The sequence below is a fragment of the Notechis scutatus genome, chromosome 11 (genome assembly GCF_049901735.1).
Source record: "Notechis scutatus isolate UNSWTSFEM ecotype Mainland chromosome 11, rNotScu1.2, whole genome shotgun sequence".
NCBI lineage: Eukaryota > Metazoa > Chordata > Lepidosauria > Squamata > Elapidae > Notechis > Notechis scutatus.
The window spans coordinates 7,408,290-7,432,931 of NC_142019.1; the positions used below are offsets into that span (position 1 = coordinate 7,408,290).

A 24,642-nucleotide genomic window follows, 5' to 3' on the forward strand; every position below is an offset into this window, starting at 1 on the left:
TTCCATAAGTTTTGCTCAGGGATTCTGGGAATTGAAGTCCACCTATCTTAAAGCGGCCAGGGTTGAGAAACACTGCCCTAGGGTTTACTCTGAAGCAAGAAAAGCTCCAAACCTCCAGCCCTTGCAAGCGGAGCACAATAACGCTTAGGTGTGCTGTTGTTATTGATCAGCAGCGCTGAATCATTTGGAGATAACTGAATAAATATATGGTTAAGCTTTACCCTGATTAGTTTGGCTCACCAAACGAATTCTCTTTCTCTTTTTTCATGGCTGGGCTACTTCCTGTTGGGTTTTGTGCAATTGTCTTTCGGTTTGTGGGTCAGTTAGAGGTGTAAGGACAGAAAAGCCTTTGCAAAACGAAACCAAAAAAAATAATAATGGATGGGCTGTCCTCTTGATTTTTCTGATATGTATCCATTTCACGTATTCATAACCATGTTTATACTTATACCTTGCTTGACAAAACAAAAATAAAGCGAGAGAGGAAGGGATAAAAATAGATGTACACAGAGATCAGACAGACAGACAGACAGACAGATAGATGATAGATAGAAACAGAGAGAAGGGAAGGAGAGGAAAGGAGAGAAGAGGAGAGTTAAGCGCAGTTTCTCTCCTCTCTCCCCTTTCTTCCATTCCTTTAATTCCTTTAATTCTTTTCCGCCCAACCTTCCGGAGGCGGGCGGGCGCCCGCTTTGATCTCCTTCCCGCGCGCGACCCCGAGAGGGTTTTCCCAGGGAGGGCTGGCAGGAGGGCGCGCGAGGGCGCGCTATCCCCTCGCCCTCCTCCCGGGCTTCCCTCGCGCGCCGCGCGCTCCCCGTCTTCTTCTGCTTCTGCTTCTTCTCCGCCTCCGCGGCTGCTGTTGCTGCTGCTTCCACGAGAGCGCGCGCCGGGCCGCTGGCCAGCTCGCCCGCCTGCCTTGCCTTGCCTTGCCTTGCCTGCAAAGAGGCTTCCCTTCTCCGCTGCTGCTGCTGCTGCTGCTTCCTTCCTGGGGTGGCGGGGCGAGATCTGAAAGGCAGGCGGGCCTGGCCGGGTCGTAGCCGTCTTCCTCCTCCTCCTCCTCCTCCTCTCTCTCTCTTTGCGCACAGGAGGAGCGGAGCAAGCCAGGGAACCCTGCCTGTCTGCTGCCTGCCTGGTTGGCTGGTTGGCTGGCTGGCTGGCCAGCGAGGCCGGGCGTGATGCATCTGCACCAGGTGCTCACTGGAGCCGTCAACCCGGGCGACAACTGCTACTCGGTGGGCAGCGTCGATGACACCCCGTTCACGGTAAGGGCGCGGGGAGGGAAGAGGCGAGGCCAGCCGGCAATCCCGAGGCCCCCAAGAGGAAGAGGAGGAGGGGAGAGAGGGGCCAAGAGGCCGGGCTTGGAGGGAGGGAGGGAGGGCCAAGAGATTGATGATTAACCGATGAATCGCTTGGAGGGGAGGGGAATTGGGGGGCTCTTTCGCTGCCCGCTGGGCGAGAGCGCCGCGCCAGGCTTTCCCTGCAAGGCTGCGCTCCAGGGCCGGGCAGCGTTTTGCACCAAGCAGCACCGACAGCATCATTCGGGAATGCTGGGGAGAGGGAGGGGAAGCTCGGGAGGTGCTGGACCAGCTTTACTTCGCCTCCTCTCCCCTCCCTTTCCCGGGACACACGGAGTACACCGTACGGCCAACGCACCCCTCCGTGGGCATCTGCGCAGGCGTGTGGGGGGGGGGGGGAGGCAATGTTGCCTGCGTACGGAGATTGAAGGTGCGCGCCTCCCTGGGTGCCACCGTGTCAAGATGTGTGCACCCCCGGAGTCTTCGTGTTCGAGTCAAGTAAATTGTCAAAAGAAAAAGTACTCCCCCGTCTGCCAGAAAATTGGCCTTCTGTGGATGAATAGCCTACTTTCCCTTTACTTGCAGATCAGGGGATGTTAGTATGGGGTATGCAAGAGGAAAATTGTACAGGGATGTGTATTTAGGTGGGAGAAGTGGGGCTGTGCAAACAGGGTGTGTGTGTGTGTGTGTGTGTATGTGTATACACACACACACACACACCTTCATATGTTGGGGGCAAGAGAGAAAATGCATGCTGCTGTATTTGTAAATAACACATTATCGGCTCTACAGAAAACGTGGTTAAATTTTTTTTCCCATCCCAAGAGATTTACCCTGAGTGTGCTTTTGTGTGTTGTGTGGATTTTGGGGGCGGGGGGGGGGGAAATGGGGTGATCGGAGAAAGGTTTTTGCTCTACTGGTACTCAGGGAAAAAGTGGGATAATTTGTGGAGGTGGCAAAAGCGTTGAGAGAGAATATCACAAAAGTCATATTCTCTCCCAGCTCTACCTGGTTCTGTGGTTTCTTCCCCAAACCCCAAAAACTTTAACCTTAGGCTGTCTACTATTGACCTCACCCCTTTCCTAAGAGGTCTGTTCATAAGCGCACCAACGTGCCTACTACCATCCCTGTCCTATTGTTTCTTTTTATTTTTCTTATATGTATCCATTTCATGTATTCATAACTATGTTTATACTTATACCTCTTATCTTATAACCGCTTGACTAAATACATAAAATAAAATAAAATAAGTTATCAAATGCCAAAAAGTACACTCCACTCCTTCGGATATCTGGACATGGTAGTTTTGAAAAGACAAGGCCGAGTGGGTCTCAGCCCTAGAGATGGTGGCTGCTGATGCTATGCGTGTCTTGTGATCTTTCTCCCCAAACAGGAATCACTTATCTTTAGATAAGGAAAGGTAAATATACCTGTAGATTGAAAAGGAGTCCTGGTGAACACTTCTTTGTGGGCCAAATTTGCATAGAGCAGATAAGGCGGGATTTCCAGTTTTCAAAACCTATTGGCCAAGAGGCATTGAGGCTAATAAGAGCAGAAACCAGATAGTGCTAGGTTTATTTATTTGGTTGGTTTGTTAGCTTGTATTCTGCCCTTATTATTTTTACCAACAACTCAAAGCAGTGAACATACCCAATACATCTTCTTCTTCCTATCTTCAACAGCAACCCAACCCCAAGGTGGCTTGGACCAAGAGAGAATGAATGTGCCAAAGTCATCCAGCTGGCTTTCCTGTCTTAAGGTGGGACTAGAACTCACCATCTGCTGGTGATGGGCCCAGAGTCACCCAGCTTAGCTTTCATGGCTAAGGTGGGACTAGAACTCACTGCCTCCTGGTGATTTGCCCAAAGTCACCCAACCAGTTTTCATGTCTAAGGCAGGGCTAAAACTCACCATCTCCTGGTGATGGACCCAAACTCACCCAGTTGGCTTTCGTGTCTAAGGTGGGACTAGAATTCACAGTCTCCCACTTTCTAGCCTGGTGCCTTAACCATGAGACCAAACTCAATTGGATTCCCTGAATCAGAGATGTTAAGTTACAAGGCCTTCTCTGTGTGTGTTTCTAATGCAACAAGGATCCTAAGACACATATGCTAGCCCAAGGGTCTTCAAACTTGGCAAATTTAAGACTTGTGGACTTCAACTCCCAGAATTCCTGAGCTAACATGACTGGAGGAGGAATTCTGGGAGTTGAAGTCCACAAGTCTTAAAGCTGTCCAGTTTGAAGACCGACACCTAGCCAGCCTTGATTGTTTTCAATGCTAAGTAGGCTCAGCCTTGGTTGGTGTTTGAATGGGGACCACACGAAAAATCCATGGCTGTAGCTAGATTGAAAAAGGAAAAAACAAATTTAGGCAAATGGCAGACCACTTCTGTCTTATTGCCAAGATGATAGAGAGACAGGTCGAGACAGGTTGAGTTCGACTGGAAAAAGTTATAACTGGGGCAAGATTATTATATATTTAAAAGTTTCACATTACCCACAATAGAGAAATGGTAGGTGAAGATGAAGGAACTTGCTGAGAGGGTTAAATTGGCTTCCTTGATTAGAGAGAAGGTAATATTTACAGTTATGACTGTCTGGAAACCTTTTATAGACATTTTGCACACAACAGAACAAAAATACTGTTGTGGTTTTGATGATTAGGAAGGAAAAATTGACAATTAGAAGAAAGTGAAGCTTTTTTGCAATCATAGAGATAACTTTTTAAATTTCATTTATATTTGCTGCAAAGAAAATCAGAAGGTTCTTCTGTCTGTTTATGTTTTTATTTCCGCACATTTGTGTTTTTCTTTTGTTGTTTTTTTTTCATCCTGTGTTAGTTCGCATTGATCTTTATGATCTCTTTAAAACTTTTAATAACATTTATATTTTTAAAAGTTGGAAAAGATAACGTGCATCGACGTACATCAAAATATAAAGGTGTTTTCCTAACTGCAGTAACATTCTATCGCTTTTAAATCTTGCCTAAAATGCAGCCTTGTTTTGTTTTAGTCTCTGTGGTGTTTACTTGAGTTTTTATTCTGAGTTGGTCTGAGAGCTTTTTGCTTGTAGAAGAAAAGAGTGTATCTGAGAAATAATCAAATGTGTACTTCTGACCCTTCATTTAATAACAGGATCTAGGAGAATAGGAAGGATTTCACTTATTTATTGAAGAAACGGCTTAATTCTGATTCTATAAAAAGATTTTGGCCTCTTTCCTAATGAAGCTATTTGGTTTCAAACATCTCAAATGCCTCTTTTCCTTGATTGTGGATAAGATGTTTCTGTGTGATATAAAATGGGATATTAATATTCCTTTCTAAAAAATGAAATGAAAAGGAAGGCAAAACCCACTCTGAACAACTTCCCAACAAGCTTGGCTTCTAAGTATTTACCAATTTGTAGAGTTATACCAATAAGAACAGCTTTTAGAATAGTGTTTTTCAATTTCAGGAAGTTTAAGAGATGTGGACTTCAACTCCCAGAATTCACCAACCAGCCTGAGAATTCCAGGAGTTGGTGAATTCTGGGAGTTGAGAAACACAACCTCAAAGGGTGAAACAGGACTATCTTGATGTAGAAAGGCTCTACTACTTATTGTCCAAACGATGCAGAATATAGTTTTAATCGCTAAGTCAACCTGAGCCCCTGTTGATTCATCTTTTTAGGATTTCAGGAGAGCAATGTCTTTAAGAGTCATTCAACAAAGCCACGGCCATACACTTTGGGACAGAAGAGAAACAAATCACAAATTCTTTCTCTCTCTCTCTTTTTTTTTTTTTTTTTGCTGCTATGCAGTTCTCTTGACTTCTAAAGACACTGGAGGTCACTACCAAGGTGGACATTCCTTGGCCACTTGTGCCAGCTGATGTCATTTCTTCTAATGCAGGGACCTTCAGCTCCAGTTCCAGAGGTGGTCTTCAGCAGGTTCTGACCGGTTCTGGAGAACCAGTAGCGGAAATTTTGAGTAGTTCGCAGAACCAGCAAATACCACCTCTGACTGGTCCTGCCAACCCCATCTATTCTCTTCCTCCCATTGAGTCCCAGCTGATTGGTTGGGTCTTCTTTGCTTGCCCTGCACAGGAGAACAGAGCTGAAAAGCAGGTTAGTGGGGTGGGGAGGGAATGGGGATTTTGCAATAACCTTCTCTCTCGAGTGGGTTGGGAGTAGAGATTTTACAGTAGATTTTACCTTCCCCTGCCATGGCCACCAAGCCATACCTATCAAGCCATGCCCACAGAACCGGTAGTAAAGAATTTTGAATCCCACCACTGTCCAGTTCATAATATAAATGAACAGCATTGTGTAGATGCTGTACTTCTACTCTCTCTCTCTCTCTCTCTCTCTCTCTCCCTCCCTCTCTCTCTCTCCTTCTCCTCTCTCTCTCTCTCTCTCTCTTTTTTTCCCTCTCTTGCTGGCATGAATGCTTTCCCACATTTTTATCAGATCAAAATGGGTAGGCTCTATTGCAGCTCCAGATGGTGGATGGGATGACGATTTGCGAACAGCCGGCCAGGAGCTGGGGGAGATGAGACATCAACTGCGTCTCATCTCTTATTCTTAGCCTCAGTGTCATAGGTTCATGAGACATCTTGGCTAAAGAACGGGAAGTGGTGTAAGGTCTTGGTTGGTCAGAAAGTGTAAAGCTAATTATGACACCGATATAATCTGTTGAACCAGAAAGGATAATGCTGTTGATTAAAGTCTTTGGGTGACTGTTCTCTTTCAGTAATACTATTTTTTTTATTTTTTTTTTGGTTTTGCTTTCTTGGGTTTGATAGCAATGATTATTTCTGTGCAGCATGCCATTTCTAGCAACAGAAATTGGGTCTTCTGATGCTAATGAAGCTGCAGGTCCTAGATGTTTAAATTTTACACTGGGCTAAAGGTCAGAATGCACAAGGTATTAAAATAAGAGATGTAGGGCACACATGGTACTCAACTTAGTTTCTTCTAAAGATGATGGACATCCGTTCCATCAATGATGACCTAGCATTAAACCCCATGATCTACAAATGTATTTATTTTAATGCCCAGGTGTTTGTCACAAGCCAGAGTGACATCAGAATGACAGCCAAAATTACATCACTGCACAAATAGCAATGTGGTAGTAGAGCCAGGGGTGATTCTACCAGTTCACACCTATTCGCTAGAACCAGTTGTTAACATTCTAAGCAGTTCGGAGAACTGGTTGTTAGAAGAAATTACTGGCCTGATCCTGTAAGGAAGGCAGGAAGGAAACATTCTGGTGTTGCTTACAGAAACTGCCTCTCCGTTAACCCTTATTACATTCTTGGCAGGACTAGACTTCCTGTCTCAGGAACTTCTCTGGAGTTTTTAATCCCCTCCTTTGCTGGTACTTTGCTTGTGTGGAGTGACCATTCAAAGTTACAATGGCACTGAAAAAATTGACTTATGACCATTTTTCACACTTACGACTGTTGCAGCATCCCCACAGTCATGAGAGGCCAGGCGAGGAGATGCGTGCCTCAATGTGAGTGATGTTGAATTGGCCACACCCAGCCAATAACATGACCACCAAGCCACGTCCACCCGGTCACATGATTAACCAAGCCACGCCCACCAACTAAGCCACGCCCACAGAACCGGTTGTTAAAAAATTTGAATCCCACCCCTGAATACAGCTGATGCAAGCATATAAGTCAGATCATTTGCAAAATGAAATCATGTTTTGTGTTTATTTTTCAATATTTTGTATCCCATCTTTATCAAGACAATGACCATACCTAATATTCCTTCCTCCTCCTATTCTCCCCACCCCAACAAACCCCTTCAGGTGAGTTGGACTCAGAGAGAATGACCAGCCCAAGGTCATCCAGCCGGTTTTTCATATCTTAAGGTGGGACTAGAACTCCCAGTTTCTAGCCTGGTGCCTTAACTTCCAAATTAAACTGGCTCTATTTCCCACACTGCTGCCAGAACAGTAGTTCCAAACTTGTGGGACTTGTTTGAACCCTACATACGGTTGATGATATCTCTAGGAACATGTTTCATTGAGAACATCTGATGATCTAGTTCTTTGGGGAAGCAAGTTCATATTTGCATATAAAATCTGCACAGTCGTTGAATTTGGATCTGGCCAACAAAGTGCCACTCAAAACTGGAAGGGATGGTTCCGTAACACAGCCTAATTTGCATGAAAATTGCTGATGAACTTCAGAAGTCATGCAAGTTCTTTGAAAACTAGTCTGGGCACAATCCTGGAATATCTGAATAATTAAATCAATGGCAACTAAAGAAACAAGAGAAAGACCTTAAGGAAAGTCAGCAGCTAAACTCCTGTTAACTTTCTTTTCTTGTTTTCTTTGTTTCTTGTAAGCTTTAGTTTTCTTATTTTCTAGGTCAAGGGTCTTCCAATTTGACAAGTTTAAAACTTGCGGACTTCAAATCCCAGAATTCCTGAGCTAGCATGACTGGAGGAGGAATTCTGGGAGTTGGAAGTCCACAAGTCTTAAAGCTGTCAAGTTTGGAATAGATAGATAGAGAAAGAGAGGTAGAATAGATAAAGAGAGATAGAGTAGAGTAGAGTAGAGTAGAGTAGAGTAGAGTAGAGTAGAGTAGAGTAGAGTAGAGTGGAGAGTGGAGTGGAGTGGAGTGGAGTGGAGTGGAATGGAATGGAATGGAATGGAATGGAATGGAATGGAATGGAATAGAATAGAATAGAATAAAATAGAATAGGGAGGGTAGGTAGATAGATAAAGAGAGGTAGAATAGACAGAGAGAAAGAGAAAGAGATAGAGATAGAGATAGGATAGGATAGGATAGGATAGGATAGGATAGGAAGGTAGGTAGGATGGATGGATGGATGGATAGATAGATAGATAGATAGATAGATAGATAGATAGATAGATAGATAGATAGATAGATAGAAAGAATACAGCAAGGCTCTTCAAACTTGGCAAGTTTAAGATTTGTGGACTTCAACTCCCAGAATTCCTGAGCTAACATGACTGGAGGAGGAATTCTGGGAGTTGAAGTCCACAAGTCTTAAAGCCATCCAGTTTGAAGACTCCTGTTCTAGGTTCTTCTTTGTACAGGTAGTCCTCGACTTACAACAGTTCACTTAATGACCATCCAAAGTTACAATGGCATTGAAAAAAAGTGACTTATGACCATTTTTCAGAGTTGCGCCCTTTGTAGCATCTCCATGGTCACGTGATCAAAATCCAGACGCTTGGCACCTGGTTCATACTTATGACAGTTGCAGCTTCCTGGGCTATGATCCCCTTTTGTGACCTTCTGACAAGCAAAGCCAATGGGGAAGCCAGATTCACTTAACAACCGGGCGACTGATTCACTTAACGACTGTGGCAAGAAATTTGGGGCTCAGCTGTGGTCATATGTCGAGGGCCACCTGTACTTTCCTCAGATCTAGTTGGGGACACCCAGTCCACTCCATCTATTCCAACCGCCATTCCTTTGTGAGCCCAGAGATGATGGAAAGCAGGGACAGAAATAGACACCAGTTGCCCGTACACCTTGGTCTATGTCAGTGGTGGCTAACCTTTTTAGGCTCCTGTGCCAAAAATTGTGCGCACGCTTGCACACTCGCACTTGCATGCCAGCACCCAGAAAGCAATGTGAGCCCCCCCCATGCCCCGTACACATGTGCGCGTAATTCCCACCCACCCCCGCCGTCCCCTTACCTGCAGTGCGCCTCACAGCTGATTTTCGGCCGGTTTGAGGCCTTTTTCGGCCTCCCAAAGGCTTGAGGAAAGCTTCTGCAGGCCGAAAATTAGCCCCATTTTGTCACTTCCGGTATTTTCGGAAAAAACAGGAAGTGATGAAACGGGCCTAGTTTTCGGCCTGCAGAAGCCTGCAGAAGCCTTCCTCCAGACTTTGGGAGGCCGAAAAAGGCCTCAAATCAGCCAAAAATTAGCTGTGATGCATGCGCATGCTCAGTGAGGTAAGTTTGCCTGCAGCTCGTGTGCTGGCACAAATGGCTCTGCGTGCCACCTGTGGCACAAGTGCCATAGGTTCACCATCACGGGAATATGTGATGACCTGGAGCGTGGCACAAAGGCAACACAGCAGATAATCAGTAGGAGTCCCTTTATTAGCTTCAACTTTGCCCCCGATGTCCAGGTTACTTTCTGGCTGGAGAAAAACTCTCCCAGGACCAGCCTTTGACTGCAGAGAATTAAGTCCAAAACATGGTCAACACAAAGTGTAACTTTAAGTCCAGTCAAGCCAAACTGAAGTCATTAGTTTGGCAGAGCAGGAGCAAGAATTCCAGACGTGAAAGGCATGGCAAAACTCATATGGTTGGGTAGACACCAGGAACACAGATAAGCAACGACAACACAAGATAAAGTCACATCTGCTCCCATCAGCTTCTGCAGTCAGCATTCAGTTCTTATAAACTTTCATTCCCAGGTGTGGCTAATGAAGGGAATCAGGGCCCTTTCCTCCCCCATAAGCCATGCAACCCACGTTGCTCTCTTCTGCGTTCCTCCCTGCATGCCCTAGGATGAAGAGGGGGTGGGTGGGCGGGCCTGGAGCTTCCTTTGAACTCCCTCTCCTTTGTTCTGAATCTCCCCTGCTCTGCCCAGCCTCTTCCACAGCCAACGGAGCCACACTCCCACTCCCTGTCAGCTGTTCGTCTTCCTCCTTGGATTCAGACTCTGACAGGGGCATGACAGTCTAGGTGTACATGAGCTGCCAAGTCAATGCCCTGCTTTGTGAAGTGATTTGGGTGTGGGTGTTATTTTCTCAACTGTTTGAAGGCAGCTAGGGATCACTTGCAATGGTATTTGCTTCCAACTGAGGTTTATCGGCATTATAATGTTGTCGGTTGCGTAATGTCTATTCTCTGCCTTGAATCCTACAAGTCACTCTGGGATTGTTTACAAAAAGTAGCGTACACCATCAGCAAGAATAGAAACAACGGAAGAAAAAGTATCTTTCGTATTGAAAACAATAGCAACAATGCTTTGGAACATCGATGTGTTTGGCATCTGAGAAACCTCCGAAGAAGTCGGAGGTCAAGAGAGGATCTGGTGTCTGTATTATTTAAGACGTGGTGTCCTTGGGGGCCTCGTATTTTATTTATAGCTACTATCCATGATGCAGTTTAGACTGGGGAATTGAAACTTCCCAGCAGAAAACAATTCATTTCAGTGTTGTGGCCAGGAAAACTGCACAGGTGTGAGACACTGGGAGTCCAATCCAATTCAAAGACACAGTTACTTTTTTTTCACCCCCACAGGCCATCACTCTGCTAAACAACTAATTCCCACAACACTGTCAAACTATTTATTAAGACTGTATTACTATTATTCTTCTCATCTTTCCTATCACCTACTGTATCTCCTACTTATGACGATAACCTTGTTGCTTGTATCTTTATGATTTATATTGTTTATTTAGTTTCCTAGTGTGGTTTTGATTGCTTATTTAGTATCCTGTGACTATCACTAAGTGTTGTATCTTACGATTCTTGATGAATGTATTTTTATGTACACTGAGAGCTTATGCACCAAAGACAAATTCCTTGTGTATCCAATCACACTTGGCCAATAAAGAATTCTGTTCTACTCTACTCTACTCTACTCTACTCTACTCTACTCTACTCTACTCTACTCTACTCTACTCTACTCTACTCTACTCTACTCTTATTCCTTATTCTATTCTTATTCCCTATTCTACTCTACTCTACTCTACTCTACTCTACTCTAATTCCTTATTCTATTCTTATTCCCTATGCTATTCTACTCTACTCTACTCTACTCTACTCTACTCTACTCTAATTCCTTATTCTATTCTTGTTCTCTACTCTACTCTACTCTACTCTACTCTTATTCCTTATTCTATTCTTATTCCCTATTCTATTCTACTCTGATTCCTTATTCTATTCTTATTCTCTACTCTACTCTACTCTAATTCCTTATTCTATTCTTATTCCCTATGCTATTCTACTCTACTCTTATTCCTTATTCTATTCTTATTCTCTACTCTACTCTATTCTACTCTACTCTACTCTTATTCCTTATTCTATTCTTATTCCCTATTCTATTCTACTCTGATTCCTTATTCTATTCTTATTCTCTACTCTACTCTACTCTACTCTAATTCCTTATTCTATTCTTATTCCCTATGCTATTCTACTCTACTCTTATTCCTTATTCTATTCTTATTCTCTACTCTACTCTATTCTACTCTACTCTACTCTTATTCCTTATTCTATTCTTATTCCCTATTCTATTCTTTAAGGGAAAGCCCAGTCATAGCAATTGGTAGTGGAAAGCCAATGTTAGTTGACCCTGAAAGGCTAAACCTATACATTATATGAATGGAAGGCCAGCTGGGAAGGTTGCAACTTATTCTGTGCAGTCATAAAAACATCCCAGGAAAATGCAACAGTACATCACCTCTATAATGCCACCCGTAAAAAAAAACTGATTGTGGTCACGGAACCCTAGGAGTTGAGCTCAGCTCAAGAACGTCTGTGCAGGGAGTCCTCAACCCAATGACCATAATTGGGATCAGAACTTCCGTTGCTAAGCGAGGCACTCGTTAAGTGAGTTCCACCTGCTAGTACGACCGTTTTTGCTGCAGTCGTTAAAGAAATCACCCCAGTCATTAAGTGAATCACACAGTCATTTAGCAAATCTGGCTTCCCCCGCCCCCGACTTTGCTTGTTCGAAGCTGGCTGGGAAGGTCTTTAGATTAACAGAGTTGGAAAGGACCTTGTAGGTCATCTAGTCCACCACCACCCTGCCCAAGCAGGAGACCCTACACCATTTCTGATAGATGGCAATCCAGTCTTTTCTTGAAAGCTTCCAGTGATGAAGCTCCCACAACTTCTGAAGGCAATTTCTGTTCCACGTTCTCACTGTCAGAAAGTTTCTCCTTATTTCCAGGTTGAATCTCTCCTTGTTTGGTTTCTATTCGTTATTCCTTGTTTGGCACGCGGGTGCTTTGGAAAATAGATTGACCCCCTCCTCTTGTGGCAGCCCCTCAAATATTGGAACATATCATGTCTCCCCTGGTCCTTCTCTTCCCTAGACTAACCAGGCCCAGTTCCTGCAACCATTCATCATATGTTTTAACCTCCAGCCCCCTAGTCATCCTGGTTGCTCTTCTCTGCACTTTTTCTAGAGTCTCAGCCTCTTTTTTTAATAGTGTGGTGACCAAAAACTGGATGCAGTATTCTAGGTCACCAGACACCAATTTTAATCACGGTGGCCACGGGGGAGGGTGCAAACGGTTGTAAGTGCAAGGACATAGGTCATTATTTTAATCGGGGGCCACCTGTACCTTTTACTAAATGTGGAGCTATCTCCATCCTTGAATTGGGGAGGTTTTTGTTCCCCAAGCTTTTTGCAAAATGTCATATATTTTTTCCCCTGCCTCTGAAGATCCTGCAAGTCATTCTGCTTTTTCTGGCAGCTTGCAAATTCCATCTCATTTTTCAACTGGCACTAAATCTGCGTGGGTGGTTACGAGGCTTTGTACTTTGGGCTTCTGCAAAGCTGTTTGCGGTCTGCAGTCGCTGCCTACTGCTATTGTGAGGGTTGCAGGAACAGAACTTGGTTTTCCTCGCTGCTTCTGTTCTTTTGCAAACACCTTTAAATTTCCTACCACCTCTGCCTATGAACCAAAATATATTAGCGGTCTTGCTATTAAAATGCAAAGAACCTGAACAGAGTAGGAAGAATGAACGTGATGTTTCACGAATCCTTAGAACTTCCTGCAGCTATGCAAATGTTTTGATTTTTTTTTAAACTCTTTTTTTTTAATTGCCTTTGCGTACAATGCAAAATGTATTAAAGGCTATAATTCCCAAACCCGGTTGCCCTTAAGGTGCAATCAACAAGTATTGCTTTTCTAACTTACTGTACGGCATTAAAGTCCAGAAGATTATATTTGTTTTGATTCAGTTTTAATGGTTAGAAGCTTAGCCAGCATTAGCAAATATTCAGTTTTGGTCACCACGATGTAAGGGAGATGTTGTGACTCTAGAAAGAGTGCAGAGAAGAGCAACAAAGATGGTGAGGGGACTGGGGACTAAAACATATGAAGAACGGTTGCAGGGATTGGGTATGTCTAGTCTAGTGAAGAGGGTTGACATGATAGCAGCATCCCAATGTCTCAGGGCTTCCACAGAGAAGAGGGAGTCAAGCTATTCTCCAAAGCACCTTAAAGGCAGGACAAGAAGCAACGGGTGGAAACTAATCAAGGAGAGAAACAATCTAGAACTAAGGAGAAGTTTTCTGAGTTACAACAGTTAATTAGTGGAACAACTTGCCTCCAGAAGTTGTGAATGCTCCAACACTGGAAGTTTTTAAGAAGAGATTGGATAACCATTTGTCTGAAATGGTGTAGGGTTTCCTGCCCAAGCAAGGGGTTGGACTAGAAGACCTCTAAGGTCCCTTCCAACTCTGTTTATTCTATTCTATTCTACTCTACTCTACTCTACTCTACTCTACTCTACTCTACTCTACTCTATTCTATCTTTTTTTCCCCTGCTTCTTCTGTAGCGTGGCTTAAATATAACCAGACGCACTCTTTAAAATACCCACTGCAGATAAGGACCGTATTGATAATAACTCAGAATAGGCAAGCAAGGAAATTGTCAACAGAAGCAGAATGTTTCTGGCCTGAAAAATGACACTGCTTACAGTTCAAGGCTAGGCAAACAGTTGCGTAGTCCAGACGTTTTGATTTTAATGCCTGTCAACGTGGCTGATAGCAAAGGATTGTGGGTATTGTAGTCTTTAAGGACCTCTTCTGTGGACAAAGATGCCTGCCTTTATAGCAGGGGTGTCCAACCTTGGCAACTTTAAGACTTGTGGACTTCAACTCCCAGAATTCCTCAGCCAGCAAGGTTGGACACCCCTGCTTTATAGAGTCTGCATGGAAATTACTTAGTCGAATATCATAAATCAGTCTCGTTCTGTCTTAAAAGCGTTGGGGTAAGTCGGACCTAGGAAATCAGGTTGGTACAGTGGTTAAGGCATCAGGCTAGAAACCAGGAGATCGTGAGTTGTAGTCCCACCATGGGCACAAAGTCAGATGGGTGACCTTGAGCCAGTCACTTTCTCTCAGCCCTAGGAAGGAGGCAATGCCAACACTTCTGAAAAACCTCACCCAGAATATTATAGGAACTTATGCAGTCTCCAAGAATTAGACACAATTCAATGTAAGGAAGAGAAAAAAAAAGACATTGGGCTTAATGTTTGCTGATTTACTTTGCTGGTTCTGCCAAGGAATAGCAGCCCCTTTGACTCAAAAGGGGTCATAGAACAGGCATTAGAAGTGTTGAGTGCGTTTAAGAAGAACAATAGAGTTAAACATTTTTAATTCCTTATAGTACAATATTCTTAGCAGAGGTTGCGTTATTTTAAAAACAAACAAACACAGGTTGCATTTTACAAACCCTGGAGGTGTATTAAAGCAACAGCATTCTTGGTGCAGGGAAGCAGTGGCTCGGTGGCTAAAACGCTGAGCTTGTCGATCAGAAAGGTCGGCAGTTCGGCGGTTTGAATCCCTAGCGCCGCGTAACGGAGTGAGCTCCCGTTCCTTGTCCCAGCTTCTGCCGACCTAGCAGTTCAAAAACATGTTTAAAAACGCAAGTAGGAAAATAGGGACCACTTTGGTGGGAAGGTAACAGCGTTCCATGCGCCTTCGGTGTTTAGTCATGCTGGCCACATGACCACGGAGACGTCTTCGGACAGCGCTGGCTCTTCAGCTTTGTAATGGAGATGAGCACCGCCCCCTAGAGCTGGAAACGACTAGCACGTATGTGCGAGGGGAAGCTTTACCTTTGCCTATTCTTGGTGCATCTAATATTTAAGAGCCTTACAAGGAACTACATTAAATTTATGCCCTTCTCACCAGGTCTTTTTCAAGCAAATATAGACAAGTCGTTTCTTTCCCTCTTCCTTTTCTACATTTCTTGTAGGCTTATGGCTCTGGGTGTGATATTGTCATCTTGGCCAACGACTTCGAATGCGTGCAAATTATTCCTGGTGCTAAGCATGGAAACATCCAGGTCAGCTGTGTGGAATGTTCCCAGCAAGGCAGGGTAAGAGATTTGAAATCTTGAGGTGTTGTCGTGCTGTTAAAAAGCAGTCTTGTTTTTAAATGTCAAGGTTGCAGCTCGAAGCTTGCAGTGAAAGTTCCACCCTCTTTAAAAAGAAGATAATTCATTTCTGGTTGAATCGCTCGTTGGTGGTAAGATGGTTAGAAAAATATTTAGAGATGCTTTCTTCTTTTCTTTTCTTTTCCTCAATGTTATATTGTGGGTTTAAATGCAGATTCGCTTTTTGCTTTTTCTCTCTGCACAGATTGCTGCGTCTTATGGAAACACTGTGTGTATTTTTGAGCCCCTGGGGGTAAATTCTCATAAGAGAAATTGTGTAAGTATTATGTGGTTTCCGTTGTCCTTTTTACCTTCCACTGCTCATGGATTATTTCTTTCACAATGTCGTTTTTAAGATTAGAACTACATATTTCGCAGCCAGCTCTTATGCTTAGCTTTTTTGATCTGAAAAGGAATACTTTCAAGATCCTAAGTACATATTTAAGTTGACCTGCTTCCGAATTTTTTTCTCCAACTTCCCCGATACTTTCTTTCCAACCAGGACCTTATATAAAATCTAAAACCATCTCACATGCTGGTTTGGAAGCAAAGCTGAGAAGTAGAGGGGAAAACAGGTGGGAAGAAGTAGAATAAAGGGTCATGAGCCACAGTGGCACAGTGGTTAGAATGCAGTACTGCAAGCTACTTCCGCTGACTGCTGGCTGCCTGCAGTTTGGCAGTTCGAATCTCACCAAGCTCAAAGGTTGACTCAGCCCTCCATCAATCCAAGGTCGGTAAAATGATAGCCCGGCTTGTTGGTGGCAAGAGGCTGACTCTGTAAACTGCTTAGAGAGGGCTGTAAAGCAATATATAAGTGCTATTGCTATTACAGGTAGTTTTCATTTAATGAATACTTATTCAGTGACCATCTGAAACTACAAAGTACTGATGGTTGATTCCACTGATTGGAAGCTGTTGCAGTATCTCCATGATCATGTGACCATGATCTGGGCGCTTAGCAACCAACTTGAAAGTACTGTATATCATAGCATCCCTCATCATCTGTGGCCTTCGTTGCCAGTTTGCAATAAGCAGTGAGGAGGCTAGCAGGAAGTTGCAAATCATCACTATGTGACGTCATGCTTAACAAAGGTGCAGGATTTGTTTAATAATGGCAACAGGAACTGCTGTCATTAAGTGGCACAATCAGGTGACATTGTACTCTATGATTGTTGCTTAGCAATGGACATTCCCGTCCCAATTGCCATCGTTAAGTGAGGATTACTGCATACCTACATTGCGTGGATGTTACAACCTCTAGGAAGATGCATTGGACTTTCACTCCCTTGAGCCTTTGGTCATAATGCCTTATGAAAGTTGAACTTCAGCGCATGAGCTGTGAAAGCTCCATTACGACATGTCAGCTGCCAAGCGAAGTTGGCTGTAGTAAAAGGTCTAGGGACATGAGAAGTCTGGAGTAAGGAGGTATTAGAACTTCCATCTGGCTATTGCTCCAGACCCAGAATGTTTGTGAAACTGATCCATCTGATCTAAGATGAGAGCTAAAGATTTCTCCATGTTGTTAGGGTCATAATCATCATTGATTAAGTCGCGCCATTGATCAGTCTACATTACTTTGGGTAACATAACAGCCTATGAGATTTTATTCAACAGGTCATTGCAACACTATCAAAACAACGCTGAACATTGAATAGATAGATAAATGGGTAGGTTTTTCCCACTCTAATCACAGAACCTTACAAAACCAGGATATAATAAAATTTGCAACCAGAACCAATTTTATGTGGGCATTCTTACCGTAATTTCTCTACAATGAAGAGAATGCCTGTCCTTAAAGGTAATATTCTTGTAATCATCTTTTTTGTGCCCAGGAATGTGTCTCTTTTCTCTCTGTGTGTGACTTTTCTATGCAAATCTTTAATTTCACTCCTCCTAATTAAGCAATGGGGCATCGAGCTAATTTTCTCTGCCTTTTTCTTGATGTATTAAGAATTAGCTATTCATGGAGAACAGCAGGAGTGTAGACATGTTTTTTTCGGCTTGTTTTTTTAAAAAAAATCTCAGAGCTGTGATTGCGTTCCATTTCCAAAGGTGCTTAATTTGCAGATGTGGTTGGCATTCATTATTAGCACTGAAGCGTTCTCTTGGCCAACAGTGTGATTGCTTCATTTTATCCACCAAATTTAGTCCAAAAAAAAAAAAAGGAATGACGTCTGACATCATTCGTTGTCTCCGATGATTAATTTTTGCCCTTGTCCCACAGCAACTCAAGAGTCAATGGCAGAAAACTGGACAATTTTTCCTCACTTCCATGACCTTCAACTTGGCATGGGATCCTCAAGGTAACGAGGTGTGAATGTGGTCACGTCTCAAGGTGTGTAGAAGTGCAAGGAGTTAATCTAGGGCAGGGGTCTCCAACCTTGGCAACTTGAAGACTTTTCTGGCTGAGGAACTCTGGGAGTTAAAGTTCACAAGTCTTAAAGTTGCCAAGGTTGGAGACCCTGGATCTAGGGTGTCCCCTTTAGGGGAAAATATTTTGATTCCCATAGTGTAGAAGACAATAAGAGTCAAAAGCTCATTCAGGACTCCATTATGTATATGTTTTTGGGCTTGATACGATCATGAGACTAATCCATTAATTATACTATCCATCTTGTACTGTTAACAAAGTAGACTGTGATCCACAAAGGGCTGTACACTAATAACATATGGTAGCTTTTCTGGAGCCTCAAATTAATTTTAGGGTGCCATATAGAGAACTCTTAATGTGAGCCAGGAATTGCATGCATAAAAGCTCAGAAGCACAGGCTATTTTGAGTGAGACCATATTTGAAACACCAAGAGTCATTTCCTCTTTGGGGAGACAACTTTTTCCACTTCCGGCAACGCACAAACCACACCTCAAATATTCACATGGGGGTGGTTTGGAGGAAGCACCAAGTTTCATAGAGAAACTACTGTGTTGCTGATTTTCTTTGCAAACAATGAACGGGGAGGCTCACGTGGTTAGTACATTGGCCTGACAATTGTCAAGCTCGTGTTTGAGACATGGTTGATGCTGCGGGATGGGGGGAGCTCCTGTCACTCGCTCCAGCTCCTGCCAACCCAGCAATTCGAAAGTGAGTGACTGTGAGTAGATGGATAGGTACCAGTTCAAGGGCAGCTAAATGGGGACGTGAAAGGAGCCCTCAATGGGCGCCCCCAGGGCAACGGTGATGTCGCCAGCTTTCCACTTGGAAGCACTTCGGAGCTACCAACGGGAATGTATTAAGTAATATTGCAAACAACGATAACCAAACCACTTCCTGTGTTAGTAGAATTATTTTCTCTGTGGAAATGTATTTATTTTTTCCCAGTATATTTTTTTTCCTCCCATATTATCCCAAGCTATATCAGATAAGCAGGCTGTTGTAGAAGCTGAGACACAATTGGTCATCTGTTCTGTTGTCTTTAAAACGTCCTTTGCTCCCAGGGAATCGCTTGCTCACCGCAACAGATAACTTGCAGCTGTGGGCCCCTCCTGCCAAGGATGTGTTGGAAGAAGAAGACGAGGAAGGAGAAGATAATCCCAACCTCGGGGTCAAAGAGGAGAAAACCCACCCTGTTCTAAATGATTGGAAATGCATCTGGCAGTGCAGGTAAGGAAAAAGAAAAAAAACAGCAATTAGCTTCAGGAAACATTTGTGTCTTTAGCTTACTAGCGATCCAGTCATCCAGGATGGGATTCCAGATTTGTTGCTAAAAAACCCAGTTCAGGGTAGTAAAAAAACATTGATAGGAAGTGTTGCCATTCCTCCTAATGACCGTTACTGATCGTTGATATAAGTCTGTTACTGAACTGTTTCTGATACTGGACTTTGATACTTGGATTATCCCTGAACTGAAAACTGACTGCTTTACCTGTGAATGACTTGGAATACTTATTTTGGAATTTGCTTTATTGGAAGTAAAAACCTACATTTACTGTACAGTGTATTTGTGTGCTGTGTGTGCGTTATTTTTCACTACTCTCACTACGTCGCCCTGTACGCGCTCCTTCTCCTAACGAGGAATTACCTCAACAACCATTTCCCAGTGCATTTCAAATTGCAAAGGGTTTTCTTCCAGAACGAGGCTATTTTAAAAACCTCAGCTTCTTCAGAAAGCCAAAAAGTTCAAACACGGCTGCAGGAAACTTCTCTATCCATGAGCCGTGGTGGCGCCGTGGTTAGAATGCAGTATTGCAGGTTAACTCTGCCGACTGCCAGCAGTTCGATCCTGACTGGCTCGAGGTTGACTCGGCCTTCCCATCCTTCCGAGGTCAGTAAAATGAAGAGAAGACCCAGATTGTTGTGGACAATATGCCGACTCTGTAAACCGCTCAGAAAGTTCTGTAAAGAACTATGGACAGGTATATGAGTCTAAGTGCTATTGCTATTTCCAGTCCTGTTAAAACTAGAGTTTGTGAGGAACTCCAACCATCCCAGCAAAGAGTTGGGAGCCATAAGTTTTAAGAGACTCTGTTTTAGTGGGGGGAAAGGAGGGAGGAGAATCTATGTCTGGCTTCTTGGGACTTTTATGTCAGCTGTTTGCTTTTTAAGAGGGAAGAAAAGGTACTTAATAAAAAAAGAAGTCAATAGTGCTCCTTTTCAGACTGCTAAACCATGGAGAATTTGGCCCCAATTGTATATTTAATCTTAGTTTGTTAAATAAAGCACAGATCTCTCAGTACTGTTTGACTGACAAGGTGTCAAAATTGCCAAAGGAACAAAGGCACTTTAATTATTCTACCGAGCCACCCAAAAAGATTTAGGCTATATTCAACTTTGGCGATGTAATTAGTTTTTTTAAAAATGCATCATGTTGGGCAGCAATTAATTCTGTGTGGATAACAAGATTTTGAGTGTCCATGACAACAGCCTGACATGGATAACCTACCTTGACATTGTAAAGCTTTGCAATATTTATAGCAATAGCGATTTGAAACAGCGATAGCCTTTGAAGTTGAGAATTGCCTTTTTGGTTGTTCTTTAGGACAGCAGTTTCTGTCCACTTGATGGAGTGGTCGCTGGATGGTGAATATTTTGCAACAGCTGGGAAGGTAAAGAGCTTTTTTTTAAAAAAAAAAAAAAAGATTTATTCCTGTTTTCAATCAGTCGGATTCTGAAGTATATTAATTGTGATCAGTAAAATGAATGAAAAACTGCTGGTGACTTTCTACCACTGCACCATAGAGTACCTTAACATTGATATAAAGGGAGGAAGTCAATGCTTCCTTTTTTCTTTCCATCTATGCGAACATTCATGGGTAACTCATAAGCGTTGCGATTAAATAACTCAGGTGGATGTTCTTGGGAGCCGAGTTCTACTTTGGCCAGAGAACATTTCCACTCTAATTGCTGTTACTGCTACTCACTTCATCTGACTTACCCTGGAGGTTGTGGCAATTAGCTTGGATAGATAAGGCAGGTTTAAATGTAACAAAAATGTAAATTAGATTTTTTTTTCCAATGCAAAAAAGAAATGTAAAAGAAAATGACCCTCGATGGTGAAATGTAGAAGACCACTAATGAGGCCAAAACATTGATCTTCTGGCTTGAAGAAGAAGTCACTTTTTTGTAAGAGAAAGGGGAACTTCCTGAAGCATTCTAACGCAACCATGCGTGATACCTATATGATCAGCCAAATTCCTGAATTTCCTTCCCCCTCAGATCCTTCCTCTCAGGTGGTTCAATTGAGAACCAAACACCGAGATGCCACTAGTGGCAGATCATTTGTGGCTCCCTTGATTTGTATCTGCCTAGATGTGGTTTCTTCATGTCTGTTATCTACAACCAGAATAGGTTGAGCCCAATGGCTGATCGCTCCCCGTCTGCCAGTCACGTTTGATTAGTCAGGTTCTTTTTGAAGGCAAGCACTCTCCTTTTGTGGTGTTTGGGGAGTCTGCTTTATTAGCTAGAGGTTCTTTAGAACAGGAGTCTCCAACCTTGGCACTGTAAGCCTGGAGGACTTCAACTCCCAGAATTCCCCAGCCAAGGGCTGGGGAATTCTGGGAGTTGAAGTCCTCCAGGCTTAAAGTTGCCAAGGTTGGAGACCCTGCTTTAGAACATTGTCATTTGCCAATAATGGTTTAAGGTTGGAGAGTATAAGGTTTTGCTAGTCCAGGGGCTGCACCAGCATGGCAAGTCAACACTGGTACAAGCCAGAACTTGTTTGAAGGAAATGTTCAAGGACCATCAATACTTGAAATGGGTACTTTAAGCTTCAGCAAGCCAAAAGCACTCATGTTGCACCATAGCCTGCTTCTAATTTAAAAAAAAAAATACAGACAAACAAGGGCTACACTCTTGGACACAGCTATTCTGAAGCTGAGGGTGAAAGGGAGAAGAGGAAGAGAAGGAGACAGCAAGGTGGATAGAATACAGAATTCCGCATAACAGTATTGGAAGGGACCTTGGAGGTCTTCTAATCCAACCCACTGCTTAGGCAGGAAACCCTACAACACTTCAGACAAATGGTTATCTAATCTCTTCTTAAAAACTTCCAGTGTCAGAGCATTCGCAACCTCTGGAGGCAAGTTGTTTCACTGATTAATTGCTCTAACTGAGGAAATTTCTCCTTAGTTCCTAGGTTGCTTCTCTCCTTGGTTAGTTGTTCCCCATTGCTTCTTGTCCTGCCTTCAGGTGCTTTGATAGATTTGGTTACAGCGGCAATGAGTTGCACCCTTGGAAAAGCCAAAGAGCTAGACATGGGACAGGTCATTCTGGGGGAAATCTTTGCTGTCACTATGTAAGGACTCCAACGGAGCAGACACAAAAGCAATGACCTATTTGTTCATCTAAAAATGCTTCACCATAAGTTAGACCTGCTATGGGGCCGCAGAGGAAATAACCCCACCGAGCTTTCTCTTGTTCTTCCTTTCCTCCTACAATATAGCACCTGTTTTGGGATGAATAGAGATGTTGAACGACTAAAAGCATCAAGAAGGAGGCTGGTCTCCATTCTTCTGCCTCTTGCAGTGTTGCTTCAATCCAGCTCTCACAAGACTTTGAAATGCAAATGACCTTTCCCCTATTTTGTTTTCTTCAGGATGACTGCCTCTTAAAAGTCTGGTATCCCATGATGGGTTGGAAATCGTCTCTACGTCCCCAAGAGGGAGATGAAACCAAAAAAACATCTGCCTCGACCCACTTTGCATTTGTCTACCTTTCACATCCCCGGGCAGTGACGGGGTTTTCATGGCGACACACTAGCAAGTTTATGCCCAGGTTAGTGTCAGCCTTGGAAACCATTCCTTTCTGCATGCAACTCTAAAAGACCAGAGACATATTTTACGAGTTGACACCCGCCGTGGATTGTGATCTGACGTGGTCTTTCTTGGTGCTTGTTCTCCTCAGGGGATCTGTTTGCAACGTGCTCCTGACTTCGTGTCAGGATGGTGTTTGCAGGCTGTGGGTGGAGACGTTGTTGCCCGAAGATACGCTTTTGGGAGAGCAGATCTGTGAAACCAGCACGTCAAGCATCAATTCCAGCACCAGCTTCTCGCATTCAGGAAGGCACAAAGACAACATTCAGCATGCTTTGGAAGTATGATGAACAAAAGAATTGGGTGTCAGATGCTCCCTTTTATTTATCTGGAATTAATATCGTCTCTCAGTAGCAGAGATTCAAAATCAGCAATGTCAGGATCTATGAATGTATCTGTCTGTCCATGTGTCTGTCTGTCTGTCTGTCTTCCTTCCTTCCTTCCTTCCTTCTGCTGTAACTTCCTTCCACTGTAACTTCTTTCCTTCCTTCCTTCCTTCCTTCCTTCCTTCCTTCCTTCCTTCCTTCCTTCCTTCCTTCCTTCCTTCCTTCCTTCCTTCCTTCCTTTTCTTTCCTTTCCTTTTCTCTGTAGCTTCCTTCCTTCCTTCTGCTGTAATTCCTTCCTATCTTTCTTCCTTCCTTCCTTCCTTCCTTCCCTTCCTTCCTTCCTTTCCTTTCTCTGTAGCTTCCTTCCCTTCCTTTCCACTGTAACTCCTTCCCCTTCCTTCCTTCCTTCCTTCCTTCCTTCCTTCCTTCCTTCCTTCCTCTCTATTCCTTCCTTCCTTCCTTCCTTCCTTCCTTCCTTCCTTCCTTCCTTCCTGACTCTCTATCCTCCTTCCTTCTGCTGTAACTCCTCCTTCCTTCCTTCCTTCCTTCCTTCCTTCCTTCCTTCCTTCCTTCCTTCCTGACTCTCTATCCTCCTTCCTTCTGCTGTAACTTCCTTCCTTCCTCTGAAACTTCCTTCCTCTTCTTCCTTCCTTCCTCTGTATCTTCCTCCTTCCTTCTGATGTAACTTCCTTCCTTCCTTCCTTCCTTCCTCTCTATCCTCCTTCCTTCTGATGTAACTTCCTTCCTTCCTTCCTTCCTTCCTTCCTCTCTATCCTCCTTCCTTCTGCTGTAACTTCCTTCCTTCCTTCCTTCCTCTCTATCCTCCTTCCTTCTGATGTGACTTCTTCCTTCCTTCCTTCCTTCCTTCCTTCCTTCCTTCCTTCCTCTCTATCCTCCTTCCTTCTGCTGTAACTTCCTTCCTTCCTTCCTTCCTTCCTTCCTTCCTTCCTCTCTATCCTCCTTCCTTCTGCTGTAACTTCCTTCCTTCCTTCCTTCTCTTCTTCCTTCCTTCCTTCCTTCCTCTCTATCCTCCTTCCTTCTGCTGTATCCTCCTTCCTTCTGCTGTAACTTTCCTTCCTTCCTTTCCTTCCTTCCTTCCTTCCTTCCTTCCTTCCTTCCTTCCTTCCTTCCTTCCTTCCTTCCTTCCTTCCTTCCTTCCTTCTCTCTATCCTCCTTCCTTCTGCTGTAACTTCCTTCCTTCCTCTGAAACTTCCTTCCTTTCTTCCTTCCTTCCTCTGTATCCTCCTTCCTTCTGATGTAACTTCCTTCCTTCCTTCCTTCCTTCCTCTCTATCCTCCTTCCTTCTGCTGTAACTTCCTTCCTTCCTTCCTTCCTCTCTATCCTCCTTCCTTCTGATGTAACTTCCTTCCTTCCTTCCTTCCTTCCTTCCTCCTCCTTCCTTCTTCCTTCCTTCCTTCCTTCCTTCCTTCCTCTCTATCTTCCTTCCTTCTGCTGTAACTTCCTTCCTTCCTCTGAAACTTCCTTCCTTCCTTCTGCTGTATCTTCCTTTCTTCCTTTTTTCCTTCCTTCCTCTGTAACCTCCTTCCTTTCTTTGTAACTTCCTTCCTTCCCCAAGATGTGACCTCCAACTAAAAGGTGGACAAGATAAGACACCGGGCCAAATAGCTACTGCTCCCTAGTCATTAGTGACATCTTCTCTGTCTGTT

At 43.7% G+C, this 24,642-nt stretch overlaps 1 protein-coding gene across 9 annotated transcripts in view; it reads left to right on the plus strand.

The window, feature by feature from the left end:
- Positions 1–903: 903 nt before the first annotated feature.
- The window catches only part of DMXL2 (Dmx like 2), an 82,573-nt gene continuing 58,834 nt past the window's right edge, over positions 904–24,642 (plus strand). For 5 of the 9 annotated variants that reach the window (XM_087972685.1, XM_087972682.1, XM_087972686.1 and 2 more), the window contains exons 1-8: positions 907–1,262; positions 15,224–15,346; positions 15,609–15,680; positions 17,628–17,706; positions 18,837–19,002; positions 20,378–20,444; positions 22,433–22,611; positions 22,741–22,930. In XM_087972685.1, the coding sequence (XP_087828811.1) occupies positions 1,176–1,262; positions 15,224–15,346; positions 15,609–15,680; positions 17,628–17,706; positions 18,837–19,002; positions 20,378–20,444; positions 22,433–22,611; positions 22,741–22,930 (963 nt within the window). In that variant the 5' untranslated portion in view covers positions 907–1,175. Of the gene's footprint in view, positions 1,263–15,223; positions 15,347–15,608; positions 15,681–17,627; positions 17,707–18,836; positions 19,003–20,377; positions 20,445–22,432; positions 22,612–22,740; positions 22,931–24,642 lie in introns of all 9 variants that reach the window. The other 4 variants (XM_087972678.1, XM_087972679.1, XM_087972683.1 and 1 more) reach the window with 2 other exon arrangements.